The 25624-nt window shown below is 38.5% G+C and overlaps 2 protein-coding genes across 4 annotated transcripts; both read left to right on the top strand.

The window, feature by feature from the left end:
• The first annotated feature begins 5 nt into the window (after positions 1 to 5).
• On the top strand, positions 6 to 8193 carry ZCCHC4 (zinc finger CCHC-type containing 4). 3 transcript variants are annotated; one of them, XM_015862659.2, is made up of 13 exons: positions 6 to 140; positions 270 to 388; positions 1309 to 1391; positions 2034 to 2309; positions 2709 to 2789; positions 3078 to 3150; positions 3777 to 3927; positions 4307 to 4407; positions 5063 to 5184; positions 5813 to 5888; positions 6414 to 6465; positions 7357 to 7501; positions 7950 to 8193. In XM_015862659.2, exons 1-13 carry the CDS (start codon positions 50 to 52, stop codon positions 8086 to 8088), a joined length of 1509 nt encoding a protein of 502 aa, XP_015718145.1. In that variant the 5' UTR covers positions 6 to 49; the 3' UTR covers positions 8089 to 8193. The 3 variants fall into 3 exon arrangements, 2 of the variants coding, with proteins under 2 accessions (XP_015718145.1, XP_015718146.1); XR_001555255.2 differs by lacking the exon at positions 6414 to 6465 and having other exon boundaries at positions 7950 to 8060; XM_015862660.2 differs by lacking the exons at positions 6 to 140; positions 270 to 388 and adding an exon at positions 424 to 838 and having other exon boundaries at positions 7950 to 8186.
• An 89-nt stretch (positions 8194 to 8282) lies between these two features.
• On the top strand, positions 8283 to 23290 carry ANAPC4 (anaphase promoting complex subunit 4). Its single transcript, XM_015862654.1, has 28 exons — positions 8283 to 8489; positions 9067 to 9172; positions 9774 to 9906; positions 9998 to 10072; positions 10217 to 10243; positions 10588 to 10632; positions 11581 to 11665; positions 12052 to 12162; positions 12710 to 12793; positions 13047 to 13133; positions 13817 to 13881; positions 13977 to 14019; positions 14130 to 14206; positions 14626 to 14726; positions 14806 to 14857; positions 15141 to 15196; positions 15507 to 15553; positions 16475 to 16531; positions 16704 to 16760; positions 17373 to 17466; positions 17734 to 17831; positions 18325 to 18386; positions 18470 to 18508; positions 18603 to 18704; positions 19821 to 19898; positions 20515 to 20685; positions 20927 to 21050; positions 21457 to 23290. The coding sequence occupies exons 1-28, from the start codon at positions 8382 to 8384 to the stop codon at positions 21664 to 21666; spliced, it is 2394 nt and encodes a 797-aa protein (XP_015718140.1). The 5' UTR covers positions 8283 to 8381; the 3' UTR covers positions 21667 to 23290.
• Positions 23291 to 25624: the final 2334 nt, after the last annotated feature.

Below are 25624 nucleotides of genomic sequence, written 5' to 3'. Positions count from 1 at the left end.
CCCTCTGCTGGCGCTGCCTGGCGAGGGCTGCTGGGAAGGCGGTATCAACATGGCGGCCGGCGCTGAGGGGGCGGCGGGCGCGGGGTCGGGCGGGCTGGTTGTGCTCGGCGTTGTGCCCGGCGCTCCGTGTTGTCCGCACGGTGAGCAGCACTCGGGAGGGATGGAGGAGCGGGGCCGGCCGGGGGCTCTCACAGCCGAGAGGTGGGTGGCCGCAGCTCCTGGGGGAGCCAGGGAGGCATAAAGCAGGTCTGTGGGCATCCTGTCGTTAGGTCCTGCTCTCCTGTTCGTGAAGACAAGCCAAGGAAAAGAAGAGGGGAGAAGATTCTATGCTTGTTCGGCTTGTAGGGACAGAAAGGATTGTAAATTCTTCCAGTGGGCGGATGAGAAGGTAAGCGAGGGCTGCTGCCGTGATGAGGTGTGCGTTAGGGTTTGGTTTGTTTAACTCTTTAACAGAAAACTGAGAAAATATAAATGTTCTGGAAATCTGTGGTAACTGTTCTGTAAGTGCTTTCTAACAGTGCTCAGGTAGTGGAGTGCTTTCTGTGAGGAGAAGGTATTTCAGGTTATAAGGTGTTTCCTTTCAAAGAGAGCTGCCCACATGTTGAGCTGAAGTGACATTTGTCAGTGTGTTACCAAGACACCACTGAGCTGGGATTGTGACTTCTGCAGGCATGGTGCAATGCTGAGCAATGGATAGTTCTGACCCTGGGAGGTCCTCATCTTCTGCAGTACAGGCAGAGAAAACTGGGTGGATGTAGCAGACATTGTGCAGTGCCCAGACAGGGCAGTGAGGGTTGGATCCATCAGTTTTGTGCCAATACTGTCAGCTATGATACAAGTGTGTTTTGTGGGAGTGAAGGCACAGCCTCAGCAAAGGGCTGGTGTGTGTTTAAATAATGGTGCACAAAAGTCTTCAGCAATGTTTCTGTCAGTCGTGTGGGATAGTTTTTTCAGAGGGAATTCTATCAACTGTAGGAACATGTTAACAGACAATACATCCATTTCTTTGTTCATCATAAGCACATTTTGAGACTCTTCCCTCTATGTTACATGTGGTCAAGAAACTTTATTCTTGAATTTATTTGTTGCTGTGTGGTTTGAATTCAGATAGAGAATACTGTGCAGATGCCACTAAGCTGTAGTCATGTTTGTTACTCTCAGCCAGGAACCCCACAAATGGAGCAGTTTTCCTGAGCAGAGGAGCTGAAGCACGAGACCTTTGATGCACTCATTCTGTTTAATCCTGACATTTGATTTACAGCACAGTGATTCCTGCTTTTTAACTTCTTACGTGCATAAATTTTACAGGTATCACAGACTAGGCTTGCAGCACGCGAAGAATATAATAGAAGTCATCAGCCACCTTGTACTCACAGACAGAATGTGGAAAGGTATTGTTGCTAAGTGCATTTTCTTTGTTAAAAGTCAGTCTTATGGAAGTTGAGAGGCTCTGTATAAAGGCACAGTGTTAAAGGATTCTTTGGAAAATGAAAACATGCCAGAGGTATATGGAAAAATAAGAAAAGATTGTAAAGTGTAAATAGCATTAAACGTCTGAGTAGAATGTGATGCTTTCAACTCAGGGACTGCGCCTTTTTATTTTCATAACTACAGTTTTCCTTATGTTAGCTCTCTTAATGTGTTAACAGCAGGTCTGTGGCAGTGCAAGTTCAAAAAGTTACTCCTGACTTGCAAAGATGGTATAGGAACAATAATTTGTGAGCTATGTACAAGCAAGTAGTCCTGTATGTTTATAGCTGATGTGTTCTTCACTCTGTAATCTAGTTATTTTACAAGGACTCTCAATGTCTTTGACCAGTGCATTACTTACTTGCTTTTAGGGGAGATTTTAAAAAGTCCTATGAATATTTTTTTTCATAAATATTACTTTGTTGCCACGTAGTTACTGGAGTTTTGCAAAAGCAGCTTAAACTACTTGTCTCTGTAAATGTCTTGAAAACATGAAACCCATTTTGTATCTCCTTTTGTTTCTTTTATAGAAACTTTTTCAAAATTGTCTTTTATGCTTATAGATACAAGAATTTTGTTCTCTTGCCTTTATTGAAGAGGAGGTTTTGTCAGGAATGCCAGCAATTGCTATTGCCAGATGAATGGGAAAAGCACTCAAGTCATCAGTTCCTGTATGACATCTCCGCTGCCCAGTTAAGAAGTCCCAGTCAACTTCTGTATCCACTAGAAAATAAAAAAACAAATGCACAGTATTTATTTGCAGACAGAAGTTGCCAGTTTCTACTGGACCTTATTATTTCACTAGGATTCAGACGAGTGCTATCTGTTGGAACACCTAGGTATGTATAATAAGAGGTTCACTATGCTTTAATTGGTTGGCGGTATCCAGGCACCTAATGGGAACAAGACACACAAGAAGACTGTAGCTGCACATCAGTTAAATTCCCTCTCACCCACCTACCTGTTTTTTAAATGTCATACTAATGCTTCTTAACAAAGTGACATTGAGTTACTTAGATTATGTTTTGGGGTTTTTTGTGCTGATCCTTTAATCTCTGCTTACTTACCATCTTTTAAAGCCATCATATCTTTCTGACTTGAAATATTGGCCAAATTGCTCCATTTTCTTTATCTGTTTAGTTTTAGGTTTAGTAAAGTACCAGACATTCTTGTATTGCAAGGTATTTTCTGGAGATGGTGGTTATATCTTACCTTTCTTCGTTCTGATTATGCTTCAGGCTTCATGAAATGATCCAATCAAAAGCATCACAAGAAGACAACTTCAGGGTTAGAAGCCTTCTGCTAGACATTGACTTCAGGTAGGTTCTGATAAATGTTGTGTGTCTAAAGATTCGGTTTTTTATTACTTTAAAAGATGAATTGGTGGTTATCCTCCATTTCTTGTCACTCCTTCTGCACCCTAATGGTAGTGACAGCTGGGTTATGAGGAAAAATAGTTGTACTTAATAGTTTCCATTATTATGTTTTCAGTAATTGGAACTCAAAAATGTTATCTTTGTAAAGGCCTTGTTTTCAATGTTAATGCCCTTTAGAGCAAGCAAGAAGATACTCATATTTTTCTATTATTGTTAAAACTTATTTTACAGGTATTCACAGTTTTACACAGAGGATGAATTCTGCCACTACAACATGTTTAATCATTATTTTTTTGGTGGAGAGGTAAGGACAAGTATTTCTTGAATGCTTTGGGAAGCAATACATGTTGTTGATGCACAACTTGGTAAGAAAGTACTGGCTAGTCTAGATGAGTAATTAGAAGTCAACTGTCATGAGATAAAAATGGTCAGCAGTACTGGAAATTAAAAAAAACAACACCAGTGCATCTTCAGTAGTTCTTTCCCACTTGATTCAAAGACAAAGTGTCTTGTTAGGAACATGATATCCAATGTTACTTAGGCAGCTTAATGTTTCTTTTATTAAAATGGCAGTTTGGTGTGAGTTGTTGCCTTATGTGAGTATAGGCCAGCCCTGTGTTGCTACCACAGAATTGTTTTATTCCCAGCCTTCATAAACCACACCAATGTGATGCCACAGTATTTCTTCACCGGTACTTGAGAGGGAAGGTTTTCGTGGTTTATTCCAGCCAAGTAAGGTCAAAAGGCCTAAAACATTTTTTTTTTTAATAGAGGATCATAGTTTAATCTAAATCTAAGCACTCTTCTCAAAGCACTTATCCCAGTATCCTCACTCACTTATATTTATTTTATATTGCTAAATAAAGTTTTGCAGATCTTAAGACTTTATGTTACACTTCTTAAATCTGTATTCCTCCCTATTTCTTACAGGCTGCACATGAAACCTGTAGGAAATTCTTACATGAAGAGAAAGATGAAAGAGTAATTATGGTGACTGATCCCCCATTTGGAGGTTTAGTGGAAGCACTGGCTTCTAGTTTTAAAAAACTGATGGCGATGTGGAAGGATACAGAAAAAGGAGGCATGTATTACAAATAAATAGGTGAATTAAGCTTCTAATTAAGAAGTACGCTATATTTAAGTCTCTCTTAAATGCTTATTTTTACAAAACCACTTCACAATTAAAGTGGACTTTGAGGGTAGAGAAGAATAACTGGTCAAAGCACAGTACCACTTCTTAGCAACCCAGGCATGTGACAAGACTTGTCTGGGGTAAGTGGAACTTACAGCCCTGTGAATGTAAATATGCCAAAAGCTTCCTGTCCCCCAAAGGAACTAGTTATTATGGTTAGTGTAGTGTACATATGCATGCTTATGGATTCAGAACACTTAGTGTAACTTTTTCATGCTTCACATACATTGTTTTTCTTTAATGTACATCCAAACCTTTTTATCACTAGGTAATAAGGACCAAGAGATGCCCATGTTCTGGATATTTCCATACTTCTTTGAGTCCCGTATTCTTGAACTTTTCCCAAGCTTCAGTATGATGGATTATCAGGTATGACCAAGCGCAGTGATTTTGCTGAATTTTGGCTGTGTGCAGTGTGAGCAGGAATATAAATGAAAGTGGATATAATGGCAGCACTTATCTGTGGCTGGGCCTTCTTGGACTTCTCACTGTCTTGGAGGTACTGCAAACTCTGTGATGCTCATTTGGTGAAGTTATACCTTTGATAACATTATCACACACTCCTGTACTTCATTACATCCCTTTACATCTTCTATCACCAGTCCATTATCTCTTTTCTTTTGAAATGTTTTCAGGGTGATAGATTTTGCACTAATTAAATTAAATATGTGCATAGCTGAAGATGCACATCAGCTCTTGTTCTGTCAGACAAGACAAGCGGTACAGTTTTGTTTTGTTAATAATGGGTTGCATTTTAGTGTTAAACAACTGAAATATTATCCCAGATAGCCCATGCAAAAGAGTTAAAAGGAAGAAGTAGAACAGGATGGTTGAAGTGTATTATGGTTTCAAAAATCTAAAAGGAATTGAAACAGAATACTTGGTGTAGAACTCGTAATCTGATTTGAGGTTAGTGTCTTCTAGATTTAAATGACAGTTTCATAAGACACATATAAAAAGAACAAACATGCAAATAGAAGCTTAATGCTTCTTTATAAAAACTGTTTTGTTTTTTTTTCTCTAGGTAGATTATGATAATCATGCACTGTATAAACATGGTAAAACAGGTCGCAGACAGTCCCCTGTCCGTATCTTCACAAATCTGTCCCCGAAGGTGATTGTACTTCCTGCAGAAGAGGGGTACAGGTAAGTTGAGTTCGAAGTCAAGGGAGTGACTGGAAAGAGTGCCCTTGTTCTTAGGGCATGAAGGCTTTAAAGGACTTTGGGATGTCCTGCTTAGTAGTGTTGTGCCTGACTTTTGGATACCAGGTTCACAAGCACATTTCACTGTTGTAGTCTAAGGTCACATGTGCCATAAGCAGTGTGAAGGGCAGTTGGGCGTTTATAAGGAGTTTACATTTCTGTTGAGGAATGAAGGGGTTCCTCAGCTAAGCTATAGGAACTGTGTATGCTCATGGGAGATAGAGATCTACAGCAATCCCAAACAATCAGCTTGGTTGAGACACTAGTTAATAATGTGAGCACTAAGAAGTATCAGGGACAAATGCATTTTACTGATTAAACTCATTTTGCAGAGTTTGGTTTGGTGTTTCATTTTTGATATTGCCCTTTTGAATTCATGCACCTGGATTTTTACTATTTGTGTATCGTGTCTAAATGATTATGAAGCTGTGGGCCAAAGTGGAGGCTTATGAATCAAAACCATATTTAATTTACCCAAGTGATTTTTCAATCCCTGTATTTATTGTTGGACATGTATAATTTCATTCATTTTGCTTCTGGAGCAAAGCACTCAGGATTCCATTTCTTCCAGGTTTTGTGCTATCTGTCAGCGATATGTTAGTTCTGGCAACCACCACTGTGAAATATGCAATTCATGTACATCAAAAGTAAGTATTTTGCCTCCTTGATGGATATTAGCAGCAATCTTCTTTTGGGTGACAGTAGTTTTAATAGATTCTATTATATTTGCTCTGATTAAAAAAAAACCAAAAAATATTATGATACTGATTTCTTTGGGAAACCCCAGACAATTTAATTTGGTTGTCTTCACTGGACATATAACTTAATGGAAATTAATTTCTATTTCCTGATTCTTTTGTGTTGGAGAGAGGACTGGAAGAGTTACCTACTTGCCACTTTTTGCCATCCTTTATGCATCAGTGGTCTGTTAACAGGTTTGTTTCTCCTTATGTGCTGGAAGTTGTAGAACACGCTGACTTCCAAATGTAGCCATTTTACTGTGATAGATGCAGATTCTCAGCACTACAGTCTTTAAGCTGTGGTCATTTCCCCGCGAGACCCTGTAGCAGTGTTCTGTAAGCAGTGGGTATCCTGCATCAGTAGATCGGTTTTAGGAGCTACGCAGTGTCTCTTAAAAACAAACAGTGCATTTTTTCACCCTTTAATTGTAGGATGGCAGGCGCTGGAAACACTGTGTTCTTTGCAAGAAATGCGTGAAACCCTGTAAGTACAGAAAAATACTTACCTAAATAAAAGTACACTTAAACGGTAGTCTGAAGAAACTGAGCTGACAGACCAGAGAAGTAAATATACTGGAAAATAAATAAAATCATAGAATCATAGAATGACCTGGGTTGGAAGGGACCTCAAGGATCATGAAGTTCCAACCCCCCTGCCTGGCAGGGCCACCAAACTTCCACAGTTACTAGATCAGGTTGCCCAGGGCCCCATCCAACCTGGCCTTGAACACCACCTCCAAGGACGGAGCAAATGGGATCATGCAGAAGATGTGGAGTAAAGGAAAAATGTCAGTGTCACGCAAGTTGCTGTAAGGAACTCAGTTATCCCATTTGCACACAGTGGAAATATCCCTTGTCAAGGCATACTAAATCTTACCTATATTTCTAAAGGGAAAAGTGTAATATCTGGATTTGTCATATAAGCGTTTCCTAATTTGGTAAAGTTTTTTGTAAGAACTATAAACGCATGGAATTGTGGAAATGTTTCTGAGAGCATTATTAAGTTATGTTTCATACACAAATGCAGTTGTATTGATAGCTGTGTTTAAATAGCTGGAGCAGTCAATTTTGTTGTCAATATAGAAATTGCATCTTTGTAAATCCATTTTAACGTATGGGTTGTTCTTCGTGTTAAGATCCCATACAGGATAATAGTTCTAATGGTAAAGTATTTCCATTATATCCAAATACTTACACAGTATCTGTAATGAATATTTATCAGATAAAATAAAGGATTAGAAACTGCTTACGCACATCTCTGAAAACGTAGAAGACAATAAAATAACTGGTAAACCAGCCTGTATTTAGACTTCCACTTCAGGAAGATCATTCTGAACCTTATAAAGATCATAAAACCATGTCGCTTATTTTGCAGCTTGGTTTCACTGTACCAAATGCAACTGCTGTGCTCTGGAAAACCACAGCTGTGAGCAGACTGATGTAGGCTGCTTTGTTTGTGGCAAGGCAGGTCACAAACGCAGCTCCTGTCCCAGCCTCTCCCACACCGGAACAACTCACCAGTAAGTGCAATACTGTGCTGCTGTAATGGAAGAGGTTTCAGATGAGAAGTGATCTTAGCTCGTGGAAATGCTTTAGGAAGGGATAATATGGGGCTTTGTGTGCTGTCAGCTTAAACTGTTGTCCACTTGCTGTGTTACTGGAGTGTGCATACAGAAAGGAGGATACATACTCGGCACAACAGTCCACGTGTGCTGTTTTGCACTTAGGGGCATTTTTGAAGTTTCTTATATCCATGTAAAGGTGAATGCTGTGTAAGTAATAACTGAAAAACAAAAAATGGCAGTGAAATGGGTGATTTTAGGAACAGCCGATGGCATTATATCCTAAGCTGGCAGGCCTTGGGACAGTACTTGTAAGGTAAATGCACAACTCGTATGAAATACCTGCAAACGTAGAAGTCCAGTCACCATTTAATTGTAATCCTTATGTTCTTTTCTTTCTTCACAGAGCTGGAAAAGGCAGAAAGCAAAGACAGAAAACTGTAAGAAATCTAAAGAAGGCAAAGCTGGGTGTCTGTAGAAGATGGGCCATGAAGCACGCCGTGTTCTCCAGGAGGATAAAGAAGAAAAAAGATGGGACTAATTGATACAACATTGTTAAAGATGTATATATATATATATATATATATTATGGCCAGACTTTCTACAATGTTAATACCAACGTTCAAAATAAAACCTGATCCAAACTGAAATGATGGTCCTTTACGTTAGGCATCGTTACCGGAACCAACCTGCAAACTCCTTCCCATCCATTCGCAAAGCAGGACGATTTAGTCTAACGCGCCTTGTTCCGCTCCGCCCCGGAGCAGGAAGCGGCACCTCCGGAAGCCGGCAGCGGAGGGCGGGAGGCAGCCGTACCCGGTGAGCGGAGGCTGCAGCCATGCCCGCCTTCCGGCAGGTCGGGGAGAAGCAGCTGCCGCAGGAGGTGGTCGTCATGGCGTGGTCCCCCAAGAGGGACCTCATCGCTCTGGCCAACAGGGCGGGAGAGGTGAGCGCGGCGCGGGGCTGGCACGGAGAGCTGCGGCGTTGTGCTGTTCGAGTCGCTCTTTGAGTCCCTCCCCATCTTGTTGGCCAGTACTGGGCGGCTGCAGTGAGTTTCCCCAGTGCCTTCTCCAGGCTGAACGTGCAGAGTTCCTTCAAGCCTTTCTTCACAGTTGACGAGATGCTCCAGCCTTGTTGAGTTCACTAATGATGCTCTCATTGCCTATATCAGTGGCATTCTAAAATTGTATATATTTTATCCTTCTCAGAACTGCTGTGTGTGATCATGCATGCTGAAAGATCATATGCTTTCAGACTGTCTTTGCTGCAGAAGTGTGGGTAACCCCTTGTTGGTTACAGGCTTCTAGGTTTACACAGGGCACAGTTTATTCTGTATCGCTCTACAGTAAACAATGTGGTGATCTCTTAAACCATGTAGGAGTGGAACGTCTTCTAGAAGGACTTATTAAATAATAGTAGTTAGTAAAGAATGGTAAGAAATAGCAACTTGAATTGTTTTACAGTGATTTTAATGGTATTATTTAAAACAGTTCTTATTTTTTTGTCTTAAATGTGCTTTGTAGGTTTTACTTCATCGGCTTGCAAACTTTCAACGAGTTTGGAGTTTGCCTCCAAATGAAAACACAGGAAAAGAAGTGACTGCTCTTGCTTGGAGGCCAGATGGCAAAAGTAATGTCAAGTATATGCTATGACGTGCGGCAATAAAAATCCCATTGGAAGTCAGTGAAGGTTGTGGTGATGATACCTTCTGTCTGAGAAGGAAACTTTAAGTAGACTGTATTTGAAGAAGAGGATGGGTTAATTATATATATATGTTTATTAAAAATAATTGGGAAGGTTGCACTGTTGAAAGCAATTGCAAGAAGTAATTGCAAGGTGAACTTACATCCTAAATACTGCTTCTCAAGGTGTAGCAATGATTCCAGTTCCAAACTAAGCAGAATAGTTTCATATGAAATAGAGAATTTACTTGAAGAATAGAGAGAAGTTTTCTGAACAGGACTGTGTTAGAATTGTGTTTGATGCAGCATGTAAGTAAACAATTGTGGGATTGGGCTTTTGACTTAAATATTCCACTTAAAAATATGGTGGGATCACCAGCCCTCATTCTAATATGCATGTTTTAAATGAGCATTTGGAAGTAGTGTAAACAGGCAAAGGGCAAATACAGTGCAGTGATTGACTATGAATGTGTGTTGTTTTCTAGTTCAGTATAAAGCACAACATTTTGCATGTTGGTTATTTATACATTTTACTCATCTTTTTCTAGTTTTGGCTTTTGGCCTTGCTGATACCAAGCGGATTATTCTGTGTGATGTAGAAAAGCCTGAAAGCTTGCACTCCTTCTCAGTGAACTTGTCCGTTACTTACATGCACTGGATGGAAGTAACCGCAGAGAGCAGGTGGGTCTGAAAAACAGCAAGTAAATTATGGGCCATGTAGCACTAACTTTTTACCGTTTGAGTAGCTAAGGCGATGTCATTTCTTTTTCAGCATTCTCACTTCTTTTTACAATGCTGAGGATGAAGCAAATCTCGTTTTGCCCAAATTACCAGCACTACCAAAAAAGTAAGCATTAAACTAGCAAGCCTGGGAAGATGTAAGTTGTGCTTGCTGTTGTTCTGGTTATTGGTCTTCACTACTCTACTGGTGCTTTGAATTAGACATCTGCTTGTTGTAATTCAACTTGGTTGTTGTTGTTTTCTTTTTCAGTTATAGTACCACTGCAAAAATTTTCAGGTAAGAAACTGGCATCTTTTTTCGTTTGTTTTTTCTTTTAGGGGTTTGGGTGTTTTGGCTTCTTGGAGGGGTTTCATTTAATGATAGAATGTCCTGGGTAGAAAAGGACCACAATGCTCATCTAGTTTCAACCCCACTGCTATATGCAGGGTCACCAACCACTAGACCAGGCTGCCCGGAGCCACATCCAGCCTGACCTTGAATGCCTCCGGGGATGGGGCATCCACAACCTTCTTGGGTTGGGCAACTTGTTCCAGTGTGCCACCACCCTCTGAGTTTCTTTGTTTGCTTTCTGTAATTGAGACAAAGTAGCTAAAAAGCATCCATATGTTTCATATTTTCAGTGAAGAAAAGTCAGATGAGATTATGAAGCTTCTGGGTGATGTAAGGTAAATTCCGTTTGCACGTTGTTCTTTTGTTTCTTTATTTTTAGCTTTAAAATAACAAAGAGGCTTGAATTTAAGTTATTCATAGTCAGTTTTTAAGGGTTCTGGAGGGAGTGTGGAATGTTTCTTTTTTTCATATATGAAGTTCAAGGAATAAGCTAAAAAAAAAACTGAAGTCTCCATCAATTTACATCTTTTCTCCTTGGTTTAAAGGGATTGTCAGGCTACCTTATAATCAGCTGCTGTCAGTGCTATATCTTCTTCCTTGGAAGATTTCTTGAGGCACACTTAAAGGCTATCTTGTATGGATTACTTAAGCTGGTCTTGGAGACACCATGAGTGCTTTAAAATAAACATCTCATATTAGGAAATGTGAGGAACACCTGGAGGATACATAGTTTAGTATACTGAGACTGGCTTTGTAGAGTGCTTGTGATGTGGCAGGCAGTCTCCCTGTGCAAAGTGTGATGTTTCAAACGCAGACAAAAAGCAAGAGGTCATAGGAAAGCATTTTTCTGAGTCGTTGTGTAGCAAATTGATTTTAGTAAGTGATCAGAAGACACACTTCTGTTTGTTCGTGATCCTATTTTTTGAACTGGGTCTCTGTTTCTTTTCCCGTTGTTTGTGGCTGTTTTTTTTTCTGCTGTATCTGTTTTATCATTTTATTTCTGCTGAGGTTTTACTGAGGAGGCCCACTGAGTGACTGTGACACCCCTGTAAGTGCTAGATGCAGTTCTCATCAACCAAATCCAAGCTAGTAATATTTTTTCATTTGGTTTTAAAATTCCTTGGGTTGTAGACAACAGCACAGTATTTGCTTTAGTAAAAGGAACGGATATTAAATATTAAGAATGACATCTGTATGCAATAAAAACTGACTTCTGAGAGCTTAGGAAAAAAAGTTGTCTATTTATTTTCATATACTCATCAGCACATGTTCTGTTTTTGTAGGCTTAATGCTCTTGTCCTTGGTGGCAGCTCTGGGTTTATTGAAATTTATGCATATGGAATGTTCAAGATTGCTACAGTAACTGAGGTATGTTTGCTTCTGTATTTTTTTCTTCAGTATATACCAAACTGCAGCTGAATTGAATGAAATAATGCATCTCTAGGTTTACTTGTAACTGAAACTGGATAGTTGAAATTTTACAGGAAGGAATAATTACTTCCTTGGATAAGGTTGTGTGGTTATTGCTGGAAAGACATTCCAACTCTAAGTGGTGATTTTAACATCTTGTTTGAGAAGTAACTAAGCTCAATGCTAATCCATGTTAAAAGGGGTAAATTCATTCTTGAACAAAATTCCACTTGGTTTTTAAACATCATTGAACACAGCCTGCTTTGTATGTGAGTGTGTTACAGCAGTAAATATATATGGGAAAAATCCAGCATTTCATTAACATTTAAACTGGAATCCTTCAGGTGGCAGGTTCTTGTCGTGGACTCTGTTTATCTAGTGATCTGAAATCACTATCGGTTATTGCAGAAATACAAGACTCTCCTGACAGTGAAGCAGAGATAACTTATTTTCAGGCAAGTAAAGTAATTTTAAAATGTTCTTTCTTTTACTTTCTTTCACCAAGCTTTATCGCTTTTCCATTATTTGCAGGAAAATCCTACAATTATCGTTTTCAGCCTTCCTGAAATACACCCTGACTTAGTTTTTAGATTTATTGCATTGGCTTGCAGTCTCACAGATGAGACTGGCTGTAACGCTCTGAGGCCTTGTGATAAAATACTTCTTTAAATATAACATTCATTTATTCAGTTACAGTTGCTCTGTATTTCTTCATTATTCACACAGAGGTGTAACAGCCGTTCTGTTCATCGTCCATTCTATCCAGAACAGTCATCCTTCAAACTCTTGCTGTTAGAACCCCAAAATTAGAACCATTCTTGAGAGCTTTTCTAGGTAGATTAAAATACTAATTGCCCTGTTTTCTTCCTTAATGAAAAATCAACTTAATGAAAACGAGAAATACTGAGTTTCTCTGTGGGTCCTCTTCATCTGGGCTTTTATTTCTGTAACCTGAAACTCTTTAAAAAACAAATGATCTGTTAACTGTTCTGTTTGTTATAGCTGGACACCAGTCTGTTATCAAATTATTTACCTGAGGTAACTCGAATGGCCCGGAAGTTTACTCACATTTCAACTCTGTTACAGGTACAGTTTTGTCATAACATCTTTATATCTCAAGTTTTAGAGGCTTCAATATTCTTACAGGAAGTAAAATTTTTCTAGTAGGGAACTTCTGTTGGTTTTAAGTAAATGTGGAGCTCTAGTTTGAGAAGTTGATAATACATTTCATACAATATCTGTAGCATATATCTTCCCTTTGTGTAATAACATTCAGCTACTTAATATATACTGAAAGGGAAAAAAGGGAGTGAGGCTAATTTTAGTGTCTGTGTTGCAGTATATAAAGTTGTCATTGACGTGCATGTGTGAAGCATGGGAAGAAATACTGATGCAGATGGACTCACGGCTAACAAAATTTGTGCAGGTATTACAGTATTAACTGCTCTCTTGGAAAACTGTTTCTGTAGTAGGTCTGCTGTTCGTGTTAACTACACAGTGTATTATCTTAATGCTGTTTATTTAAGGCCTCCAGATAGCAGTCTCTAAGTTCAGAGGTGATGGTGCAGATATCTGAGTACAGTCAAGTGTGATTGCATTGTGATACTCCTTCATTTTGTTTATTCTAAGTTATTTAAAAATGATATTTTTCAGCTTGCACAGCTATTGAACAGTTGCTGTTTAAGGTTGTGTTCTTTGTACTTCAGTCACTGATAAACTGACTACTGTAAATGTTGAGCAGCAGCCCATCACTGACTCAATGGAGCATATATATCAGATCATATATTTGCATCTATTTTGTGTGCATGGCTGGCTGTTAATTGAATCAAGTAATTAATGTATTTATTTTTAACATAGATTCTTGATGATGGAAACTGCTTAGAATTTTTCCTGAGTATTACAACTGAAAATAATTGAAAATATTGAACTTGAATCATTTAATTGAATTGAATTTCCAAAGATGAAAGTAGGAAATTTCCAAAGTAGTCTCATTTCAGCATTCAGTAAGGGTGGGTTTTATAATGTACTTGGTTTGAGGTATCTGTGATGCTATTTAGTAGGTTGAATGTAATCTCTTTACCAATCTATTTCAATCATTTTGGCTGACAGGAAAAGAATACAACCACTTCTGTTCAGGATGAGTTTATGCAGCTGTTGTTATGGGGCAAAGCAAGGTAGTTACTGTTGTTTTATCTGAGTATGCATTTGCATTTGATGCTAAAATACAAAATGAAAGCATATTTGGTTTTCTCTTCCTGTCCCTTTTCAGCCTGGAACTGCAGGCATTATTAATGAACCAACTGACAGTAAAGGTATGTTAATATTATTTAACATCTTAGAACTATGCATTTCAGTATCTTTTAATCACTGCTCATTTACATTAAGAAAACATTATTATATGCTTATACTTCTTTTTTAACAGGGTTTAAAAAAGCTTGGTCAGTCCATAGAGTCCTCCTATTCCAGTATACAAAAATTGGTTATAAGTCATTTGCAGAGGTGAGTCACAAAATGTCCAATAAATTTTAGATTAAGTGGCATATTATGTACTTTGCTAAAAAACTGGGCATAGTGTCAGTGGTTCTATATATATGGATTTTTTTGTATGGTACCGTGGCAATACACAATGTACTAATTTACTCATGGGAGCTGTATTTTGAGCAATTTCCATGGTGAATAAGCTATATATCTCTGCCTGGTATTTTTATAGGAAATTTTCCCCAATGTTGTGTGGTGGTTAAAATTACAAAGACAATGTTTGCTTTTCTGCAAAGTCATAATGCATTCTTAACTCTTATATTCCAGGTGATTTTATAAAGATCTCCACTTTGCCCATTAAAAGATAAAAACGTGGTGCACAGTGAAGTAGAGTTATCGAACTGTGACCACAAGATTGTTTCTTTGCTTTACTTTCCTAGTGGCTCAGAAGCACTGTTATACTACTTGAGTGAGTTGAAAGGAATGGCTTTATGGAAACAAAAATATGAGTCTCTGGGATTAGATGCATCTGGAATTGAAGGTACAGTAGTGTGTGCCCTACTTAACCACACTCATTTCACTTCTGTAAGCATATTAGCAATGACTTGCTCTCTTCACAGAGGCTACTACTGCTGTCGGTTCTTTCATCCTGAAAGCAAATGAGCTGCTTCAGTAAGTATAAAGTCTGAAGAATTTTAAGGTGGCTATTGAGAAAGCATGTGGCTTGGGGCCGAGAAGGATGGCTGGGTATGGCTCCTCTGTTGGTGGTGAGCTCTTGTCTTGCTGCATCTCATAGACTTGCATGCCAACATGAGTCTTATATGGGATGAATGCATTTGGCATTTCTAAGAGGTCGATTATACTTACATATCTGTATAACAAATACAGAATTTAAACCTGCAACTGCTTGTGACGTTTAGGTTTGGTAATTTGTTGTTGTTTGCTTCTTCTGCAGAGTTATTGACAGTAGTATGAAAAACTTCAAAGCATTTTTTCGTTGGCTGTATGTTGGTAAGTTTGATAATGTAGTCAGTATTTGGTATCTGTTTTGTAAATGCCATAATGCCAACAATTAACTAAGCCAATCTTAGCTATATCCATCTGCTTATTACTATCTTAGGTATCTTTTGCAATTTAATAGGGCAAGTAAAGTTTAATTTCAGTCACAGTTTGTAACTGTTCTTTCCAGACTCTTTAGCTTTTGACAAATGAATCCTTCCTATATTATCAGCAGCATCGTATTATATAGCAATGGAAAACTAAGAACATTAAGAAAAAAATAAACATCAGTGCATTAAGAATATCTTTTTTTCCTCCTCAGCCATGTTGAGGATGTCAGAAGATCATGTACTTCCAGAGCTGAACAAGGTATTAACATTTTTTCCATTAGTGGTGGTATATTTTGTATTCTGCTTGACTTAAAGGGCAAGATTAAAAATGTATATTTTGTTCCAGAACTTAAAGGATGTGCCTGTGCCATTTCTTTGAGAAGGCTGATGGCTGCACATTCACACTAACACATTAACGTACTGTCTCACATATACAACTGTTCCTGTTCTCTTTTAATAGTACTCTTTTTAGTGCAGCATATATGACTGAAGTCATGTATGAAATATGTGTATAGTGACTTTTCATATGCCCTAAATGATGAAGTTAACAGGAATCAGATTTTATTATCTTTACCCAAAAGAAGAAATAGATGACACCTGCATCAGATCTGCAGTCACCACCACAATGGGTGTATCAGCTGATGTGCTTTAGGGCAGATGGAGATGTCAAAAGGGAAACAGGCTGCAGGAATGAACCGATAGGGAACACCTGAGTTTCAACTAGAAAAAATACAAACTTACTCCCAGGGAAGAATCTGCAGCAGCAGCACAGCCCTAGTTAGCTGGGAGGAGGTCAGTCTGTGGATGTTGGTGGAGGCAAGCTGAGCATGAACCAGCAGTGGACTCAGGCAACAAAGGGCAGCTTAGAGTAACCAGGGTTGTTCTGACAGTATAATGGCCAAGAGAGATGATAACTTTCCTTATTTAGGACTTGTCAGATCATATTTAGAATACTTTCTCCAGTCTGAGGCCCCTCTGTACAATACAAATATGAATAAACTGGACAGATGTCAACAGAGGGTCTACAACTGGGAAGGGGCTTCAGTACTTGCCCTGTGAGCAGCAATGCACTGGCCTTGTTCAGCCTACAGAACGTGCATTCTGTGCTCACTTAGTGTAATTCTCAGACTTTGTTTCCCCTTGCTCCATTTTTTTTTCTTTTTTTCTTGTTTTGTTTTAGATGACTCAAAAAGATATCACGTTTGTTGCGGATTTTCTTACTGAACACTTCAATGAGGTATGTCATTCTGGTTTACTGAGTACAGCAGTGGTACTTCATTACTTTATATTGGCTGCTAGTAATTGAATAGGAACAATTTTAAGTAAAATAATTCCATCACCTTTTTGTACCTTACTTCTTAGTCACTTTGGGTTTAAATTTTGGTTTTGTTTGCATTACTTTTTTACAGGCACCAGAACTTTACAATCGCAAAGGAAAATACTTCAATGTGGAGAGGGTTGGTCAGGTAAGGAACTAGAGAATACATTGAAGGAGGGAATAACAGAGAAAATCATTAGATGGAAAAGCTTTTAAAGTTGTGCTCACTTTTCTTCTCTGTCCCTTCTGCTGTGTGTTGTGCATTCCATTGACAGTAAAAGGAGTTTATTGTCATCTTCTTTGTTGTTAGAAGAAGAAAAAAATTAAAACACTTTATAGTTTTTCTTTACATGTGCAGTATTTTAGAAGAAGGGTGAAATCTCTTTGCAGCCAGCATTAGTAGTGCAAAATTAGAATCTGCTCACTGTCTTTATGTTGTTAGTCACTGGACTTCTAAGTGTTTGTGTTCAAGGATTGTTTGAAAATTAGTTCCATATGGAAGTGGTGCTATATGATATTAAACAATACTTGATTTCTTATGTATTCCTAGAAGGAGTGGAATATTGTATTTTAAGTGTAGATATGTTATATTTAGAAGGAGTGTTAAATTTGTGAGAGACAATGTGGGGCTTGGACCTCTCCCAAAATCCATTTCAATCCTTACAATTCTGTGATAATGCTGTGATAAAGCTGTTGGAAATGAGCTCTAATATTGCTTGTTCTAAATTTGCAGACTTATGAATGCCTGTTTCTTTTCTAGTACTTGAAAGATGAAGATGAAGACCTTGTATCACCACCAAATACAGAAGGAAACCAGTGGTTTCACTTTCTTAAAAATAGTACTCATCTTAAAGGTAATGTGTGCTCAAGTAAAACAGTGAATCAAAGGTATATGGAGAACTTATGAGTATTCTTTTTTTTCATGCTTAGGAGTTAGTTTCATGATGCTCATCTGGGTGGAATAAAATAAATGGCCCTTAACTTCTCCTCTGAACCATGTGCTCTAGTCCTGTGAACATCTTACTGGCCCTCCTGGACCTACTCCAGTCTGTTACTTTAGTAGCTGTGTAGTATATTTTTATAGACCTATAATTTTTATAATGAGCTTTATCTGTTTGCAGAAAGTCCACTTTTGTTTCCCTACTATCCTGAGAAATCACTGCATTTTGTCAAAAGGCAAATGGAAGAAGTCATTGACCAGTGTTTACAAAAGCCAGCTGTAAGTTCAATTTGTGTAAATTATAACTTTCTTTTAGGGGTAGCAGTCAACTGAAGATAGTAGTCATGTTTAGCATGAAGTTTTAATTTTTACCTTTGAGTGCCTATGCTGTAGGTAGTAACATGCATTCCAGCTTAACCATGACTGAGTGTTTTAAACTCAATGGAGTGGTTTTTGTTTTGTGTTTTCTATGCATTCTGGTTAACTTGTGCGTTGATGAGAACTATTTTTTAACATTAAATAACTTGAAATACAAATTACAGGTTAGATAGCTGATGAGTTGATAATACGTTAGTCTAAATCTTCTGAAGAAATAGGTGCATTAAGTGACAGTGTTTGTATTAGGGATGGTTATTTCAGTATAAATATTTGTGAACTTTTCTTTCAAATACACTTGGATTTTATTCATTTTATGTATTTATTTAGTATTCTTAAGAAGGGATATATCATGAATAACCTGCTTTTTCTCTGCTCTTTTCATTATATTTGTTAGGATGTGATTGGAAAGTCAGTGCGTCAAGCTTTCTGTGCGTCTCTCTACAAAACTTCTCGAAGGTATATTTTAACATTATTTCTGAAGCTCAGTTGCACGAATTTATAATAGTATTCTGTACTCTCGTTTTGTTTTTCCTTTTCAGTGAAGATTCCTCACCTCAATTATTTAAACTACCGTTTCTGTAAGTATGCTGTTATTTCTTGTTGTGTGTCATTTACCTGTTCTTAAAATATGTTCTAACTTTTCATGTCCTGTTTCCTCACCTGATATCACAGGTGGAACGACAAAACATCCAACCTACATTATGTTCTCTTTACCATATTAGAAGGTTCTATTTCTAAAATACATATTTTGAGGAGACACACAGATACTTCCAGGTATGAAAAAGAGGGGAGGGAAGGAGGATGGTTTGTGAGATGTATCATATGTATAGAGACAGTTGCAACTTGAACTTTTTCTGCAAAACAAGAGATTGAGCAGTATGAGCACAGTCCTTCCAGGGTACTAGAGAGCTCACCAGAGTGGAAGGCACTGGGAGGTGCAATGGGAAACTACTGTTGGAATTCATATTGAACTCCGAAAATCTGATTGAAATATCCAGGATGTTTGTAGGCTCAGGAGAAAAAAAAACAGATTCCCTTAGTTGTGCTTCTCACTGTATTACTCTTTGTGAACTAAGAAAACTTGGAGAGAATCAGGCTTACTGTGTTGATTTGTCTTGCTGAAAGTACTGTAGAAGTATTCTTTAATAATCTCCTTATAGCCCGTTATTTTTTCACTGGGGTAAAATGGGGTGAGTGGACAGCTAGGTTCAACAAATACATCTCTTTGGGACATCATTTTTACATCTTCTGGAGTTTCTGTACTCAAGCTGCATTTTGTTACAGTCCGGTGGTGCTGATACAGTATTTTATGGTGCGTTCTGTCAGTCGTATCGCTGACATGACCTGCATATGGAAAACAACAAAAATTCTTCTCCATAAAATAGTGATTTTTATAATGTATGTTATTTAATTTAAGGAGATGATGAGCTATGACAGGATGAGAATTTTTAGAACAGTTTTACTGCTGAAGGGAGCACACGGTGGAAATATATCTGTGTTTCCAGCTGAGAACTTATGATGGCAACATTATAGCCTTATGGTGTGGTTTGCATTGTATTTTTTTCCTCATATCTTAGGCAGTATTAACTCATTTTCTGCAGATGCGAATAACAAGCAACTTAATGGACTTGAAACTGGGCAAATGGGCTGAGAGTTCAACAAATAACCATATCCCACAACTCAGAAGGACTTTCCCATTTGGCTCCTTTAGTCACATTTTGCTTGAGAGGCAAGAGAAATCACAAGCTTTCTATCCACTTGTTGTATCATCTGGGGATGTAGTCATGTACTGCATAAGGCAGATGGGCTTACAGCATTTTATACTGCAGTTGCTCTTTGAGATTCTAGATGGAAAGAAATGTCACCAAGATAATGATCTCTGTCCGTTAGGTCTGTCGGTAATGGAATTGTTGCAGTAGAGTTTGGAAACTTCTTGAACAACAGTATAAATGAGAGCTCAGACTCCAGGTCAGTATGTTGAACTGATCCATGAAGAAATTCTTCCCAATGTCCAGTTTAATCTCCCTGGTGCAGGTTGAGACTATTGAGTTATTTTGCACTTAAGGTCAATTAAACTTTGTTTTCTAGTCAAAAAGCTGAACATTGGTACATGTGCTGGAAACAGAGTTGGTTAGAAACAACTTTTTCTTATATCTGTAATCTTGAAATAAGATAGAATGATATTTTATATTCCTGAACGAAGGCATCTCAGAAGTCATGACAAAATAAGTTCATGCTTCTGATATAGAAAGACCTGATGTGGTACTGATGGCCCTCACCATCACCAACTATGTTCCTGAATTTTCCTTGGTATTTGTGTTAACTGTTCTATATGTTTCAACTGAAATGGGAAGAAAAAAGATTTCTATTAAGTTTTGTCCTTCAGTGTCCTTTATGTTACAGCTTTTAGCATTCAGTGTCTTAGTTGCACAACTGACCTTTTCATTGCTTACAGTAAAGCTCACTGCTAACTAATGAATACTTCTGAACTTGAATGCTGTGCAGCGTGGAAATATTTTTGTTCTGTGATGACTTTTATTCCTTGTTGCTTCCTAAGATATAGGCACTGTTTTATTTCCTACAGGTGCTACAGTTGTTTAGATGCACATTTTTATGACGATGAAACTGTAACTGTAGTTCTGAAGGAGAGTGTGGAACAGGAGGGGAAGGAGAGAATCTTGGCCCAGCTGCCTTTATCTTCAGTATACACAGATGAGGATCAAGAAGTGGAATTCATCTGGGACTCTACTAAAAGGTGGAACAGGCAATATTAAAAACAAGTTCAAACCAGTCTTGGCCACTGTAATAGGGCTCTTGTAAGTGGTAGTGAAGAGATACGTTGATCAAAGGTCACAGATGCCAAGCTTCTGTCTAAGTATAGACATTATCTTCAGAATAAAAAAACAAAACAAAACAAAACGTCTGGGACTGACTGGGATTTATGTTTTTCTTTTAGTACTGCCATTTTCTTACATTTTGTGCATCTCTTCTTGCAGGTTGGATGAGCAAAGTGATGAGATAGCAACACGTACTGTCTTCTTGGACAGTCAGTGGAGAGTGCTGGAGAATATGAAAGCTCAGTATGTTGCTGTAAATGGTATTAGAAAAGTTTCCTGTGTGGTAAGTACTGTTCACATATCTGTGAAGAAGCCTTGGGGGGGGGTGGGGGGAAGGAAATGTTCTATAGCTAGAGAGGATGGTAGTTTGTAAACCTCATAAAGTTAACAGAAACAAAATTCTTGATTATCACTTCTTAGAAATTAATTATTCTCTCAGAATCTATTATCAGTTTGTCAGAATACAGTCATACCTGTCTCATTACATAACCTGGAAAAATTTAAATAGCAATTAATAGATATACTTGCTTTACTTTACAGTCTGCAGAGCAATAAAGCAGTTGCTAATTTCCTTGGTACCTTCATTTTGAAGATAAAGGCTATTTTCAGAGCTATTGGGCAATACATAAATTGGTATCTGTGTTCTTTTTTAATTACTTATTAATCAAGACTTCTTAATGTTTCCATAGCTAAGTTCAAATCTCCGTCATGTGAGAGTGTTTGAGATGGATGTAGAGGATGACGGAGAAGTTGAAGAAGAGGAGGAAGAAGAAACAACTCAGATTGCAGCTGGGGAACCTGAAGAGCCGAATCGCTCTGTGGATAACCAAGAAAATGTGTGTGGTGCATCAGCTGAAGAACTACCTGATGAAGCTGAAGAAAATGAATCAAATCTTTGACACAGATTTTCCCTGGTAAAGGGAAAAGACTGAAATCTAACTTCTGGTTTCTGAGATGATGTTTCCCGTACCTGCTCTGCAGTGTTAACGTGTTGTGTGTTCTGTATTACCTCCTAACAAAGACCAGCTATGTTCTAGAATACACAGGCTTGTCTTTTATTATTATTTTTTTTGGCCCAGTGATTTGGTAGGAACTGTTTCTATTTGCAGTTTTTTATAGGTGGAGGAGAAAAAATATTAACTGAAGTTTTAATGGTTAACCTCATCAGTCCTGAATACTGTTCTGAAGGTAAAATGAGCGCGTCTGTGAAAGCAACAAAACCCTAATTTTTGCAGACCAAAATCTTACCTTTTTAGACTTTGTGTTCTACTGAGGGGTACAGAAACTTCTTGTATAGTTACACTTTAAATGTGCATCTGGAGAACAACAGGCTTGCAGATCAGCATAAAACCAGCTGGACACCAAAAGTTAGCAACTGTTATTTAAATACTTTTAAAAAGCTATTCTGATAAAAATCTGTGTCCTCGGTAACACAGTATTTGTTCCATTTGTGCAGTTCTTTGGTTCAGAGCACAACGTGTGTGTTTTGTCAGATACCTCAGCCTGCCCAGGTTGTGTAAAATTGCTCCTGTATTTTTCCTCCTGCTGTTTTTGTTTTTGTTTTTTGTAATGAATAGCTAAAAGATAATATATCTTTTAACTTGATGTGGCATTCTGTGTCCTGTTCAGGCTTCAGCAGGATTATGTTCCTTGCTGATTTCTATATTGATGTAGGAGTGGTGCGATGCTAGCACTAAGAGCTGGAGACTGAGTGTAGAAATCTAACATCTTTTATTGTTGCCTAGTAGTTGGCTTGAGCCTTAACTGTACCATCTCTTTTAATGAATTCATCCTCTTGTTTTGAAATATGCCATTTTTAAGTTACTTTTTTTTTTTTTTTTTTGAGTGTACATTTTGAGATTTTTAGGTTGTTTGAGAGAGATTTGTTGTTTGTAACTGTCCTAGAAAGCCGCTGGCTGTTCTGTGCTCTCATCTAACAAATGGTTGAAGGCACGAGGAAGGTGTGGGACAGGAGTGGCAGGAACACCTATTCAGGTGTGCTGTGCATTTTCCATGTAGATCAGTTGTTCGTGATGTGAAATTGCTGCAACTACTGGACCAATTCAAGTCGAGCTTGGCCTTAAGGTTCTCCTGGAAACTTTTGCCTTTGAATTTGCTTTAGGAATTGTCACGCTGGAGTGCTTGCAAACAATTATTTTGCTGTGTTTTCTGCTAAGTTGCCTTGGTCTACCAGCACATGAAAATGTGATCTGCCCTGCCCATGGTTGTTTCTAAATTTGTGTTAATAATAGCTGTATCCTATTTCACAGGGACCTGCTCTTTAGAAATCTCCCTGGGTTTATTATGTGGGCCGTCCTAGTCCAGTCTTGGATATACTTGAGTGAATGATAACTTTGTTTCTGGTTTGAAAAAGTACATTCATAATTTCTGCTTTTCCCAGTAATGTGATACAAATGTGCCAGTTTAAGAGGGTACTTCTGAATGTCTTGCCCTTTCCTTCTGTCAAACTTTGTCATAATTTTGCTATCTTATTTCTGTCATAGTAAATGCATCAGTAATGTGCCTACGCATCTTTCTTTTCAAAGGGGAAACGTTTGATTCAGTTTTTGAGGATACTGGTGGTGTCTTGACCTGGTGGGACTCACTTGTCACTCTTCTTCATTCTTTTTTTTAATGCTAACTGAATGTTCTTTCAGCCCTTTTCTGCTGCAAATGAGTTCTCATTCTTTCTTGATAGTATTGTAGTAAATACATATTCTCAGCAACGGGCCCATAGTCTGCTCTTTGTAATACTAATCTTTAGATCCATTAAGATTCAGCTACTGCTGCTGCTTTTCTTATTTCTGCTTCTTTTGCAAGTGTGGTATTTCTAACTCTTTTGAAGATTTATTGCAGTTTTCCTTCTATTTTTATGCCATTTGGCTTATGTAGTCCCCTTTCTGGGCCTTTGGGCTGTTCCTTTTCTGCCTGACCTTCCTGACATGCAGCTTTCTGCATTGCCAAGTTTCTGCTGTGCGCTCAGCATTTAGTGCTGCTTTGCTTCACTATCCGGGCATGCCATGATCTGTTTGTGGCACTGTTGCCTCCCGCTTCCTTGGGTTTGATTGCCCCGTCACATCTGGCTTCATACAGTGACTACTTGAGCTGTGCACACAGAGAGGAAGTACATAGAGAAATACTTACATGGACTTGATTTAGTTAACTAGTTCTTCTATGCAGAACAGGAAAGAGATGTGTATTTCTGTAGCATTATCTGCACTTGTTCCTAATGTTTCTTACTTTGAACAAGCAAAAGGGTTTTTCTTGTCTAAGACAGTATGTAAGCTTCAACCATGGTTGGTCTAGATGATCTTCTAGGTCTTTTCCAACCTTAATAATTCTGTGATTCTGTGAACCAACTGGGAAAGCCATGTAGGAAAGCACTTAAGTTCTACAGTAAGTTTCTGTAGTCAGAGTTGACTCGTGTTGTTCCATTCTGCAGTAACTGGTAAGGATTCTCTTGCCACTTTAAATGAGCAGTTGCTTTTGCAGATGACTCTCATATTTTGCTTTAGGTGAAGAGCCAGCTTAAGTTGTATCATGAACCAATGGCACAAGGTCTAAACAGTCTAAAAGTGACGTTTTGGGGAGGGGAAGGAAGATCCAGCAATGGAAGAAGGGGGAAAAAAGAACAACAAAAACCCAACAACAAGTCCCCCCAAAAACCAACAAAAAACCTGCTATAAAACTTAGGAAGAAAAAGAAATGAAATGCCACTTGTGGGTGAATAAAATGCATTGGGCGGTACCTCCAGGTTGAACAATAGAGCTGCTAGCAAATCAGTAAACGATTGGTGCCAGCAAAGCCCAGGGTCGAAGTTACAATGGGATATAAATATGTGGGTGTTCTGGCATTCCTCCCCCAGGGGGTATTATACAGCTGCTGCTCCTACCTGGCTGCCTTACAGCTCTGTGCAAATGATGTAATCACACCCACTGCTGCGAATCAGAAGTCGTTGGGTGGGCTTTGGTTTTGGTTCTTTTTTTGCAGTTCCCACAAGTAATTTAGTAGATAAAGAATCCTATCAGTTTTCCTTATGTATCTCACTAAGTACCCCACCTCCCTCCTAGGGTGAGTCTGTCCTCGAAAAAGAAAAAGAAAACTACTTGGGACCTACTGTAGGAAGTAGAAGACCCCGTTTTTAAGTCTGTATCATCACCCTATGCAAGAAATTCAGTCTTGTCCAAGCTGTGCTCATGTGTTGGGCCGGGTGTTGGGGTTCTCTTAGTACATCACAGCCCCTCCTGCCTTGAACAAGCCAATTTACTACCTTTCTCACTTTAGTAATCCTTGTACAGATTTAGAGCCGCATCTGTTTTGCCCTGTGTCTGTCTTTAACAAGTCACTACAACAGTCTCTTCAGAGGCTGATTTTGTTCTTTTCGTGCCATGAGAATTCATGTATGAATTCTGTAATGAAGATGAACGCTTTGCCCTGAGGTGCAATGAAAATCATTCTCTTAAACAACCGCTACTGATAAGAATCGGAGGGGCAAAGGTAAGGAATTTGTTCATCTGGTCACATATTTGTTTTAGCCTGTTGAAGTAACCTACGGCTTCCTGAGGATAGCAAAAGGCTTTAAATGCTGCAGTCAGCTGGAGAAAAGAAGTTTTACCTTTTCAATCGTTGAATTAACGTTATTGGTCTTATTTAAAGGCCAATAACGAAACCAGTGTCAAAGCCCATCAGTTCATAAGCTGCGGCCGCAGTCAGTCCGGCTCTTGCCTTACAATACGGCGCAGTTCTGCTTCGTTGCACAGGGGGTTATCATTTCTCTAGTTCTCTTGGTAGTCACCGAACTGTTGCAGAATCGTAGTAGTTCGGACAGGTGTGAATGGGAACGTCTGGGTGTGGGGG

This window comes from Coturnix japonica, chromosome 4, assembly GCF_001577835.2.
Source record: "Coturnix japonica isolate 7356 chromosome 4, Coturnix japonica 2.1, whole genome shotgun sequence".
Taxonomy (NCBI): domain Eukaryota; kingdom Metazoa; phylum Chordata; class Aves; order Galliformes; family Phasianidae; genus Coturnix; species Coturnix japonica.
This window is presented reverse-complemented; position numbering and strand designations above follow the sequence as displayed.